The sequence below is a fragment of the Tursiops truncatus genome, chromosome 16 (genome assembly GCF_011762595.2).
Source record: "Tursiops truncatus isolate mTurTru1 chromosome 16, mTurTru1.mat.Y, whole genome shotgun sequence".
NCBI lineage: Eukaryota > Metazoa > Chordata > Mammalia > Artiodactyla > Delphinidae > Tursiops > Tursiops truncatus.
This window is the reverse complement of record NC_047049.1, coordinates 45704551-45718497: the sequence shown is the minus strand read 5'-3', so window position 1 is coordinate 45718497 and position 13947 is coordinate 45704551. Positions and strand designations below refer to the sequence as shown.

The window sequence follows — 13947 nt, the reverse complement described above, 5'->3', positions numbered from 1 at the left end:
AAAAGGATAAGGAGGAACATGTGAAAAATTTGCCTTTTAAAGACATTCATCAACTAATGAATCCTAGTACAAGACTTTGCAATACAAAATATTAAGAAATGTCAACAGACAATGGAAGTGAAAAAAGGAATCAAAAATGTTTTACAAGAATGATGACAGGATAGTTAACAATTTAGTTTGACTAGAAAAACAATGTAAGCTGCTATTTTCATGCTGCTGAAAAAAAAAATCACTTTTGTTTTTTGTTTTGATTGTGGTGTTTATCCCACTTCATTAATTATTTCAACTCATTTGTTTTCTATTTATCATTTAAAATTCAGGGCAAAGTATGCTGTTTTTAACAACAGCTAGTAAAAGCAAGATTCCATCTCACCAAAGTTGAGCTACCAAATTATATACTCCTGATTCACTTTTATCAAAAGTTCTGCTTACTCATGACCATGAACAAAATGGGAATTTGGAGGAAAGGGGTACTGGCAGAATTATAAAGACACTGGAGTTTAGTGGCTCGCACGTATTTAACTGAGCGAGGCAAGCATTCAACAGCTCTCTCAGCTCGCACTGCTTTCATGGGGGCACAGAGGCCTCACTCAAGAGCTGTGAAACTCAGGACAGAAAGAACTCATAGCAAACTGCCACTTCTTGTCTACAGAGTAAACCTGCAAACCCACAGTGAAAATGTGTAATTATTATCTATTGTCTATAGGGCCCCTGGGATACGATAACGATGAAGACACAGTCTCCACACTGCAGAACTTACAGTCTAGATGGTAGACAGACATGAGATTAAAAAAGCATAATTCACCCTACCTATGCTACCCAGAGGAGAAGAGATGATAAACCTTTTTGATAATGTGTGGGTAAAACTACAAGTAAGTGAGAAAATGCAACTTTCAAAGAACAGTGATTAGACCTGAATGGTAATCAACGATTCAGAGAACAAAAAACAACTTAACTAAAAGGCAACAGTACAAATTACAAAATGGCAAGCTGTTCTTTTGTTCATTTCAAATACATTTTAAAAGCATGTTAACAAATTCATTTATCAATTAAGAGTTATTTTATTACATTTTGTACCTACTTTCCTAAAACTGTTTAAAGTCTCTAATGCCCCCAAATCCAGCCAGTTAACTGCTGCATAAGCCCCCTGATTTCTAGTCCCACTCAGGGTATCAGGCTTGTGTTTCACGGGACAAGAACATGTCACCACCATGGACTGTTAGAATGACAAAGCCTCCATTCATAATTATTTTAAAACTACAGAGCTCTAAATTAAATCAATAAGTTTAAATGCAAGAAAGAAACACAGGAACATACACTTCATAAATAAATGGATCAAAGCAAAAACAATTATGTAAAATAGAGGGCTTTAAAACAAGCAGAAAGATTCTGAGGTACTGTAATGTTACCTTTTTGTGGCTAAAGGACCCAGTTTCGTGCAGAACTGCCACTCGGAACGGAGGCCACCACGTGTGAAATTCCTTCACCCACTGATGCATCACTGTCGTCGGACAGACAATTATAGTCGGACCCAACCCCTCGAACCTGCACCCAAAATGTCCAAGAAGAAAAGACAACCATGAAGGACAGCATATGGATGATCAACTGCCAAAAAACAAAAAAGAACAAACAAAACCTTAACAGCTCAAAAAAGAAAATCCTAGCTTTGGAAATTTACTGATATTTTCTTTAAAGAAAAAGCCATTGAGGATAAAACCCACCAAGTGAAATCCCTAGAACCCCATTCATCAGTTAGTGAGTGCAGGTATTAAGAGGAGACACCAGCTACTACACATCAAAAGATAATGTCTATAGTAAAGTAAAAAAATCAAACAAGCATTACCTAACAAAAATACTTTTCTCTCTCCTTCCAGATTAGTGAAGGCATTGTACAGTATATCTTAACCTAAGTGAACGTAAGAGTGTCTTCAATTGGTCTGAAGCTTTATAGTCTACCAAGAGTTTTCACCCACAAGATTTCAATCAATCTCACAGCCTCGGGAAGCAAGCAGGACAGAAATCCTGCGGTGTTCGGGGCCGCTGAAGGCTGCTGTGCCCGAGGCCCCCCTGGTTACCAGGAGATGGAGCAAGGCCTCAAGTCGGTCTTCTGATCGCTGCAGCCTGCTCTTCCACTACATGGTGCTGCTCTCTTCTCCACGTGATAAAAAACAAGTGGGTGAGCATCACAGTGACCGTTTCTCCCAGAAAGCCCAGGCCAACGGAAGGCAAGCCGCTCAGTTCTTGTGTAAAGCAGCTGAGCACTACGTGGCAAGAGCTTTAACAAGAGTCACATGTTGACCAAGCGATCCCAAGACAAACATTTGTGTACTGCGACACATACTGTAGCATTATTTATACTGTGGAAAAAGTGGGCGCTGCCTGAACGTCTGTAAATAAGAGAAGGGCTGAATAAACCACCTTTACTACAGCACTACAGGCTGGTGGTTAGGAGCACTGCCTGGGTCTGAATCCCAGCTCTGCACACACTAACGGAACCTCAGCTTTTCATCTTAAAATAATAACAGTAGTGATCATACCATTTATATGAAGATTAAATCAACATCTATAAAGTGCTTAGAACAGAATACAGTAAATACTATTAGGGTTTGTTAAATAAGATGGAATATAATATAACCATTAAAATCGTCTTTGAAAAATATTTAAAATCTGGAAGATGCTCATAAGTCTTTTAAAAAACCAAATTACTTATGGAATCACCCCAATTCACTTACACATAGGTAGCCAGTAAACTGGTCACGGCCCCCTCTCTCAACATCCACATCTCCCCTCTCTCCTTCCAAACAGAACCACAATTTTGTGCAGGTATCCCCTCTTCCTTCCCAGACGTGTACTCGATGGGACTCTGATCACTGTCTGGCTATGGCGAAGAGGGGAGAAGCCAGAATCATAGCTTGTCTGTCAGCACACAGTGTTCCCCTGGCGACAATCACCTGTCCACTGAGGGGCGTGGGAAGACTGGCTTGCTCACGGTTAAGGAAGGATTTACACTCTAGGTCGGGGAGAGCTTCCTCTCTTGGTCTCTCCTGCTGCATGTGAACAAGGACATACAGTGCAAGGAGATCTTATGACCACAAGAAGAATTGGCATCAGGAGAACCCGGGCCCCTGATGACATCCCTGGGCTGCTTCTGATCATGCTGTGTGTACAGCCTACCCCCTCTGTAGGTATGTGAACATTTAACCCAATTTGAGGCCAAGATTTTTTTACCTGAAGTCAAAATATCCTGATCCACTGTACACCGTAGGCACCTGACTGAATCAGTACCATCCTGCCTTCCTTCCCTCCGGTTACCACGGAACAGGTGTCCCTTTTCTTGTCTGAGCCCATACCCCCGCTACATCAATGTTCCTACTACTAGAGTTGCTTCATCCTCAGTCCTGCTGGGAGATGGGTATCCATGAAATGAAAACTAAGCAAAGTCAAACTAACTATGGGAATCTCTTCAACACTAGACTCACACTCAGCTCATGCCACCAGAGGCAACTGGGAGCCAAGACTGACAGAGGAAACTGGAGCCTACCTTCTCACTCATCCTGGAGCAGAGTCACTGGCACCTTTTAAACTGTCATTCTCCGCCCCCTACCTTTTTCTGCCCAATGAGGATACTGCATATCTGAAGCTAGATCCACTGCACACACTTTCCCCATGCCATCTCATTAACTCCCAGTCTCAATTACTGTCTCTGCACTGATGATGCACATCTAGGTCTCCAACCCCAATCTCCTTCCTGAACTCCAAAGTACCACATGCCTGGATGTCCAACTGCCGGCTGACCTCTCCACTCAGATGTCCCCACGGCACCACACGTCATCCTCTCCCCACCTGGCCCTCCTACCATGTTTCCTAATCCAATGGAAAGAACTGTCACCCATTCTCCAGGTACCCCAGTTGGAAATCCGGGCCTCTGCCCCTCTCCTGTTCTCCACTGTATCCAACCTGTACTGAGTTCATGTCACATCTACCTCCTAAATCCCTCTCAAAGTTACCCTGTCTCTCCATCTACACTGTTAACACTCCACTTCTGGCCACTGTCATCTCTTACCTGGGTTACTGCACTTTCTAGGACGATCATTTCAAGAAAGCAAAATCTGAACACCTCATCCCTTTGCTTAAGAGCCTTTTCCTGTTTGTCCCCTGCTCTCGAAACAGTCCAAACACCTCACCCTGGCATATGAGACCAGGAGGATCTGACCTCGGCCCACCTCTTCAGCCTCTCCTCTCTCAGGGCCCCTACCCCGACACTGGCCCGGTGGTTCAGCACTCCCCCACCAGCACCGCCTTCAGTTCCTACAAAGTGCATACTCCCCTGACCTCTCAGCCTTCACCTTGTCCCTTCTTGCCCTCTTCTCCTAGCCACCTGTCCATCAGCCCGCAGCTTCTTCCCTTCCCGTCCCTTTCTCTCCAGGTAGGTCAAGGACCCTTCCCTGGTGCATCCACACTCATTAGGACCCCACATTAACCCTGTCATAACGCATATCACCCTTACTGTAATTGTCTGCTAGATCCTTCCTAAGGTCCTTCAGGGTACAGGGACAGCCTCTTCTTCAAACGATCTCAATGTCTAGACCACAGGAGGTAATGAATAAATACTGGCTTTATTAAATGAAAACTTTTTTTAAAGGGTGGAATAAATTGTATTGAAACGTTAAAAGAGATTATTTCTGAGTTAGGGGATCCTGAGTGATTTTTATTTTCTTGTTACGGTTCAATAAATGATTCCTGAACTTAAAATTTTTTGTAAACTAGAGTAAATCACACAGTACTTGAAATATTAAAAATAATCTGCACAACTGAAAAATACCTTGTGGTCTAGTAGAAAAACAAGCCACAGCCTAAATGAGGCTTACCCTTATAATACTGCAACATAACGAAATGCCTCCACCCACTCTAAATCCTCCCAACCTCCAGCTACAGTCACTGCCCCTGCCCCCTCTGCTCCACAGCATGGGCTCAGATTGCAAGAAGCCAGGTGCTGACACTTCCTGAAGAATTCCCAAGCCGTGCTCTGCTCCTCCCCAAGGGCAGGGCCCATGCAAGAGCCCCTTCAAACTCCCTGGGGAGAGCATGACTCTGCCCTGGCCCCTTCCTTGACAATATTCCTTTCTAAAAGGATTAAATGCACCAACTTCTTTATATCCTCCAAGGGGAATTAAAGAGAGTTATCGTCAATATGCACTTAGCAGGGATTAGGAAACAACCAATCAAAACCCATCTAAAATATTTAAAAACAAATTCACTTTCAAATAAACATAAATAGGTACCTATGCTTTTGGAGGTTATATAGTGTTTGTGCTCTTTTTATAACACACTCTCTGCCAACCGCCACAATGTCATTTAAGGCCAATATTTTATTCTGGCTGAACATCTAACTGGCATTATTATGCCCTTTAATTTCTGCCACTCTATTAGAAGATTACAGAGGTTTTCACACAGAGTGGGAATCTAGGAGCAGACCTAGATCGTCCCTGAACCACAGAAGGGGCAATCAAACCCATTAACAGTCACTTCAACTGCACCACCCTTCCCCAACCCTCAATCCCGTGAGATGAGTGTAAGAAATGGCTAAATGTACTGGAGTGATTAGCATCAATTACCAAACTGGCTACAATTCTTTTCATCTCTGATTATCACTGACTACCTAATGTGTTGACAAGCCAACTGGCTCCATGGTCAAATATTTCAACCTGCAGGATGGAAATCTGCCATTCATAGCCTTGAATTTACCAGGAATTACAAAGTAAAAACATTTACCTTTGAAAGTTTATTACCTTTTTCAGGCCATTTATTTGTAACTAGGAATTTCCTAAATGATATCCAAGACTTCAGAGTATTAACTGAAGTCTGAAAGGTAAATAATTTATTTCCTCTCCATCACAAAATTCAGGGGGCCTATCATTATAATATGAATGGCAAAGTGAAAAGAACGTAGTGTATACAATATGAACTGGAAACACAACAACTAGTATAGATGTTTATTATCCACATGTAAATGTAAATATGCTTTTCCCTCTTTTTTAAAAACACACATATAAAACACATTAAAGAAACAAAAATTAAAAACTTCTTTTACCAGGAAATTCCTTCCTGGTATCCCAGAGACTTCCATGGTTTCACGGACCGTTGACCTTAAAATTACAACACTAAGACCATCTCAAATCAGGGCCCCAAAAATCTACAGCTTGCAAGAGTTCAGAGGAAACGTACATAGCCCATGAAGCAATGCTGGCTCATGCAGAACTTCGTTTGACTATGCATCTGGGTAGTTTTCTTTAGGACGTAAACACAGAGGAGGACTCCAAGTTCATCTAGTTTCAGAGGAGGACACAGTACGAAATTGTGAGAAAAATGTCATACAATTTGCTCTGGCACGTGCACGTGGAAGGGACCAAGCTCCTCCGTACACCTCTATTCATAAAGAGCTCAGTTGTTTGGCTGATATGAACTGCATTCTGGGAAGCCACTTCTACCAATACTATTCTAATAAAGACGATCTGGGCTATAATCCAACATGCCACACTATTTCATTATGGAAAAGAGGAGATGCGCATTGATAGTTAACTGATTACAGCTGCTGCTCATTATTAGCCCTCACTTCACTCCTAGTAGGATTGTCATCACTCGAGAGAGCACGTTTTAATTTTTTGACCAAAACTACACTGCAGGGATGACTTTAGGTTTCCTAGGCCCAGCATATTAGACTCCACACAAGTTTCATGGTAACAGGAAGGGAAGAAAAGAGATGGGAGATAAGAAAATCCCAGAAATCATTTAAGGAAAGAAAGACAGTCTTAGAAACTAGGGCAGCTTAGGGCATTCTAGTTAACAGAAACAAAAACAAAACAAAACAAAAAAAAAACAAGAGGAGCAGAGCCAAGCCTACCAAAGAGCTTATTTAGAACAGAGAAAGCATTTTTTAAATGGTGAACTAATGACATACATAGATAAGAAAACCCTAAATGCCCACTTTCAACTCTGACTCTTCCACTGGGATGGAATGTTTTCACATGAAATGTAACAGAATTCCAATATCTGAAGAAAAAACTCTGCTTCAACACAACTTCCTTGTAATAACAACGGAACATTTAGTATTTAAAAATCTCCAAATACATTTTTCCCTTCCTAATGCTATATAAGTATTTCTAAAATATTCTAAAACTTCAGTACGGCTCCTGGTAAGTGTGGATCTGCTAAATTAATGAAAAGAGTAAGGAATAAAAGCAAAGCAATAGACTTTGAAGATTTTAAAAAAAGTTCTTTACTCAATAGTTTATGGTTCGTATCTGGCTCTCTCGCAAACATTTCTCTGACAATGAACCAGCGTGCGGGGCAGTAACTCTCTGCTGTTGCTGCCTTCAGGCACGCTGACACTCTTTTAAAGGGATCGCCGAATCACATCTTGTGAGTGCCTGAGGTTTCCAGGACACAAGCACCTGGTAAGTATCTTGCTGGTACTCATTAGGTCAGCCTGTTGGAATCCAAGGACATCTTCGATCACCTGGGCTCAAGATTAAAGATCCCACATAATTTACCTAGCATTATTTTTACCAATACTGATTGACATAAAAAGTCAATTTACAGCTTAAATACGGAAAAGCTCACTGGATTTCAAGATAAACTATTTCAGTCCTTCCACACAGAACAAATGTAGTTTAAATGCTTCTTCTTTCAGAATATTAAAGTTTTAATAGTTTATTTAAATTCCTAAAGAGAATAAAGATTACAACCTAAAAATATTTTTGTATCATTTTACAGTCACTTAGGCTTTGGCTTTAGAATTTATATAAAGTTATTAAAGACTAGGAGAGGAAGTAGAAAGCATAGTGAGCCAATACGTAGCTTCATTAGAAAAAAAAAAGCACTATCTATAAAAGCTATCACGCGTAATTGATTATAAAGGAAATTCTCCAAAGCTTCAACTTTCCCCGTGAATAGACTTTGTACTTACTGTAATGCTCACCCGGTCTCCTGCCAGAACAAATATTTTAATATAAAATTTAATAAGTGGAACTGAAGATATTATGTCTAATTTAAAATTCCATATTGTGTAAACTACTGATATTAACATAACTGAGTTTGTAAACAATCCATTTGTAGAAGCTAACCTTAGACACTGTATTGACCCAAAATATCTAGTGGGGCTCATCTGCAAAATGAAGCATCAATGCCTGGAATTCATTAAAAGTGTTACATGTTTAATTTCTCCTGCCCTACAGCTCCATTGTCTCGTAAAAATTTTCCTTTGATGTCCCCCACTAAAAGAATTAAAGGAATATTGTAATTGAAATGTCATCAATAATTCACAAGACCCTCCTCCACAGCAATACATCTGATGAAATATTAATTGAGCTCCACAGACTGACAGTCTGCGGAGAAGCACTTGCCTGTAATTTGAACCACGAGTCCTGATCTTGCTGTAGCTCAGACCTGCCAAGAAGGCAATTATCTGGATGGTCTTGCCCAATCCCATTTCGTCTCCCAGAATTCCTCCTGCCTGCTGGCAGTGCAATTCCCACAGCCACCTAACACCTGTCTGCTGGTACCTACAACAACAAACACCAACAAGAAAAAGAAAATGGCAAATGGTGGATAATACAGATCATAACAGAAAGTACTCATGAATTAATCATTTAGCGAGGTTCTAGTACCAGTCAGAGAAACATGCCGGATGTGTGTTTTACATGAGTATTATATTTATAAGGTCATACATTTTTGATTACCTAGGCATAAAAATCACAAATTTTTCTTTACAGAACATTAACACATTTCTAATTAAACTGATAGATAGGGTAATTAGGGACTATTTCATTTCTTTTTCAACATTAGAAATAGCTTGGTAAACAAGCATAAACTTACTATCTTTTATTCAATATCCTTCTGGAAAAAACTGCAAATATTTTTAGTTATAGAAAGTTCCAATAATTTTTCTATGAAAAGATGCATTAACATTTACTTTTTCCACCTGAACAGCTTCAAAAAGCAGGACAGAGAACACTACAATTTACAGTATACACTGTTGAAAAGTCACTTGGTAATCATATTATCTTTTTATAGGAAAAATTAAATTAAATTTTAAGGCCATAAACAAGTCTGAATAACAGGGCTGCTCACAAAATTAGTACATATGATTCTGTCATATTACTAGCAGATGCAAAAAAAAAAAACCCAACAGTTTAAAGACTCAACAATACAAAAGGTCTTTTAATATTTTAAAGTAGAACTTGATTCAGGGACTTTATCAGAGATACAAAAAGGTCAGAGCTATTAAAATCTTAAATAAGGAGTACAGGTCAAAGAGCAATAATATATTCCCCTCTAAAAACAAAAAAAGAGTTGGTATTTGCCCTTCTCCATCAATGGTATGTCTAATTCAATAATCTAAAAATGAAGTTAAAAAGGGAATAATGCAAAAAGCATTTTTGAGAGTGAAAGATTTAACACTATGGAATGGTATGAAAATTATATGCCACGTAAAAAAATCTAAAGCAAAAAACACTTAAAAGACAATGATGGGCTTCCCTGGTGGCGCAGTGGTTGAGAGTCCGCCTGCCGATGCAGGGGACACGGGTTCGTGCCCCGGTCCGGGAAGATCCCACATGCCGCAGAGCGGCTGGGCCCGTAAGCCATGGCCGCTGAGCCTGCGCATCTGGAGCCTTTGCTCCGCAACGGGAGAGGCCACAACAGTGAGAGGCCTGCGTACTGCAAAAAAAAAAAAATGAAAGCTAAAGAATTTTTTTTTTCGAAAGAAAATACCAAGGCTAGTGAGCTGCCCACCTTAAAAGGAGGTGGTTTTGTTGCTGTTTTACTGCCCAAATGTTTTTTACTCTTTGGTATGTGATATGTCTACCTAAAATCTCATTGCGGATTTCAGTCCCTGTTAAACTAGTTTTATTTACTCTTCTCCTAGTAAGTATGTCATAATTAACTTTCCCCCAGTATTCTGCAAATCAATTCCAAAAGTTTGACTCTAGCTGTTGCCATTATTATCTATCATATAAGGAAAACTTTGAATGAGTATTTTGCTGCTTAAGTTTGCTAATTATAATATACACACTCAATATGTACCCTGGACGAGAGGATTTAAAACCCAAACACAGTGAAGTCTACTATGGATAAAAGATCATTTAATTTGGGATGAAGGACAAATTCTATTTAACACGTGGTATATAATCAGAAAATAAAAGCTACCAACCATTTAAGGGGCCTACTGCTGGGGAGGCACCTGGTCAGGTGAGGTTTGGATACAACCTCACAACCAGCCCACACAAAGAGGATCAGCCCATTTTATAGTTAGGAAATGAAGGCACAGAGAGATTAAGTAACTTGCTAAAGGTCACACTGCTAGAAAAAAAAATGAGCAAGTCAGAAATGAAATCCAGAACCTCTGATTCCAAAGCGATTCCACTTTGGAGATAATCTTGACCAGCAGTTCTCAACCAGGGATGGGGGTAAATGGGGGGTAAAGAGGGTATTTTGCTCCCTAGGGGACACTGGACAATACCTAGAGACATTTTTGGTTGTTACAACTGGGAAAGTGCAAATGTAATCTAGTGGGTAGAGGCCAGAGATGCTGCTAAACACCCTACAATGCACAGAATAGTCCCTACAACAAAGAACTATTCAGCCCAAAATGTCAGTTGTGCTGAGAATGAAAAATCCTGATCTAAAAATAAAAGTTGGTCATGAACTACTTACACTGGACTAATCTCAGCTATGGAAAAAGATGTAGTCCAAAAAGCTCCCCCCAAAAACTGATGTACGTTCAGAATCACTAAATTCCAGTCAATCAGCCTCCTTTTACCGAGCTACAGAACAATTATGGGACCAGCTCCTCCGGGCAGAGTAGGGGCCAAAATCTCCCAGTGGCCATTCCAGTGTTTTCCCACTATACAACACTGCCTCCACCCAACACAGGTCCAACCCCTCTCTCTGTTTGGGGCCAATCAACTTAAGGAATCAAGAGAGGGACAATCGAGAAATCATGAAAGGAATAAAAACTGGTGACCAGCATGGTATCCCAGAGGGAGTTAGGACATCTGCATTCTAGGTGACTCACGAGAGGCAGAGACGCTGTGCTAGATGTTTCCTCATCTACAGATGTAATTTCCAAGGGCGTTCACACAGTGTATGGTTGTGCGTATAAGACGATGAACAACACTAAAGAAATGACTTCAGGAAATATATCTACCAGGCAGCCCTGTAAGTCACATCCTACATGGAAACGCCCAACCACAGCTGGGGACGTTGTATAAAGATGGTGAAGAGCGGCTCTCTCTTTCCATGAAGGCCCTCAAGCTGCACGAGCACACTGATTGGTAGGCATGTATCACTGCATGAGGAGTTAGGGGGTCTGGGTTCTGGTTCCAGCAGTGTCACTAACTGACTCAGGCTTTGTTGCTTTAATTTCCTAATAATGAACACTGTAAAACAATTACATACTTTAAATGAAAGCAGGCTACGGAATTCAGTTTTCAGAACCTTTGAAGACATAAAAATGACTCTTTAGGAAAAGTTAAAAGATTTTTACAAACTACTGTGTAAGAGTAAAGAAATTACTGTACTCTGCTTCCCCCAGGAAACTGAAGCGTCACAAAATAACCACAGATAATTGGTATATCTTGGCATTGTCACATTAACCCAAGATTGCATTTACTAGTGTGGCTAAAAGTAAAGTTGCAAGACTGAATTTTGTCATCTGATTGCTAAATCACACAGTCAAATACATTTTCCGGGCAAACTTTCAAAACAGAATTTTAAAAGTTAACCATGATCTTGCAGAAAACAGCACTTAAATAGATAACTGTACCTGCTGACTCCCTTGCGTACAAATATACCCTGTTAATTTAATTCCACAGAGTGCGGTAAGTACAGTAAAAATAGATCTACAGCTTAAAATTAAATTGGCCTGGCTAAAACTTAATCATGAAAGAAAAAAGGAGACTCTACCAATCCTATTACTTTTCTTTTCATGTAGCAGAATAAAAGAAACAAGTTTCGTAACATTTATGAACTATTTAAAATCCTGTTTTTGAGAGATGAAAAATGAAAACAACAAAATACTTTCCAGGAATGTGCAATTAAGACAAATTTTTTTAAAAAACCGTGCATTTACGTTAACTACAATAGGGTTAACAGTCAATACACTAAATCCTATATACTCCTAGTAAGCCAAGTTTGGTTCTGTGAACTGTGAAACTCCTTTGCTAGAATATACCACATTTATACAAAAATGCACATTCAACTTGATTCTTGAGGATATTTGCCAAATCACTTAATACTCATGTAGAAGTATCCTGTCTTTGTTAAACCAATTTAATCTATAATCTGGGTATTCCTTTTGCTAGTTTAACACTGATACTATTTGGCGTGTTTCTTAATAAGCAATCACTTTAGAGAAGATGAAAAGAGTTGCCAATAAATATTATCTTTATGTACCTTTCCATAGTTAAATTTTCATTTGGGAGAAGCAATAAACACAGTAGCCACCTCCCCAGGCTATAAAACATCTACAGAAATTACTCGAGATTCAGGTTTGAACTTCTTTACAGTTCTCCTGTCCAGTACGGCAACCCAACCAAGACAGTTCACATATTTAGGATTCAGCTTTCCTATTATGTTTAGTGGGATAAAATAACCACTCCCTTTGTCCCCTCCAACCCAGGAGAAAAATTAAAACTATAATAAAAGCTCTTCGAGAGGAAATATAAAAAGCATGCTCTTTTTAAGTAGACATCGTGCACAAGTTTAGGGCATGGCTGACAGCTGAATCTATGAAGGAGATTAGACATAACCATCTCAAAGAAAGAAGTTTACATCCTGCACCCGACTACCAAGTGATGATACAAGAGACAGAAAGAAGCTATTTAATGCTTTAACTTCCTATATGCATCGAGGAAGCCTTCCTAAAGCACCTTGTTTAGTAAATCCCAGGAGGACTGAGATTGACAACGTGGCTCAGTATTTACATTCATCACGGAGACTCGCCTGGACCTTGTAGGCTATAGGCACGCATCTATCACAGGGCATCCGGTTATATGCAACCCTGGGCCACTTGACATATGAAACATAGTTTCAAACAGCAACGCAACCCTGAAGCTGTTTGCCTGTATCTTCTCTTTTGGTATCAGAATAACATCTACAGGAAATGTTTACATACACATCTGGTCAGCTCAAAAGTATTACACCCTTAGGTACAGTATAGGACACTCAGAAAACTAATCTCTACGCAGTTTTTTATTTCAATATAGAAGTAAAAACCTCTCCAATATTGATTTTAATAAGCAAGTCTTCTTAATCTGATTTAGAAGTTAGAGGTTTGGCCCCTTAAAATTGCTAAGAACGGCAACAAAAAAAGAACTCGATGTAGACAGCTTTTAAATGTGTAGCTTTTAGTCCGCTGAGACAGGTCCACACAGAGTCATCAGTTTATAAACATACCCGATGCGCACGTTAGTCCATTTATTACCGTCTAATTCTAATGAACAGCATGTGGCTAAAATTTCATTTGACAGTATCTGTGTTTGCCATAAATTGCTGCAAGTACCTTAAGGGCCCACAGGTAAGTACTATGTAGTTCCTAAAATATTAATTTGTACACAATGGCTTGATGACAGATGTAAAGGAAGGAACACATGGCACATACTTAAAAAGCTTTTTGAACAGAAAACCCGGCACTTTAAAACCTTCGTCAAATTCGGCATCACTTTCCTCAGAATCATCTTCAAGCCTCAGACTCTTCTCTTTGTCCTGCAGTCGCAGTTTATTCCATCTCCTACCGTGAAAACAAAAACCACATTTCCATTATTTTGGTTCCAAACCAGGTTAAAATAGATAGTTCTAAGTAATACATAGGAAAAAACAGACAAAATTGAACAGTCTTTTAGCTTTCTACTGCCATCATTACCCAAAACACTGATATTCAAAGGAAAA

General features: G+C 39.7%; 1 protein-coding gene across 6 annotated transcripts in view; it reads right to left on the bottom strand.

Annotated features, from left to right (window-relative positions):
- Positions 1–13947, bottom strand: part of ERCC6 (ERCC excision repair 6, chromatin remodeling factor) — a 75602-nt gene that overhangs the window by 30629 nt on the left and 31026 nt on the right. For all 6 annotated transcript variants that reach the window (XM_019925701.3, XM_019925705.3, XM_019925704.3 and 3 more), the window contains 3 exons: positions 13661–13789; positions 8403–8561; positions 1410–1545 (listed from right to left, as the gene is read on the bottom strand). In XM_019925701.3, coding sequence (XP_019781260.2) covers positions 1410–1545; positions 8403–8561; positions 13661–13789 — 424 coding nt within the window. The remainder of the gene's footprint in view (positions 1–1409; positions 1546–8402; positions 8562–13660; positions 13790–13947) is intronic.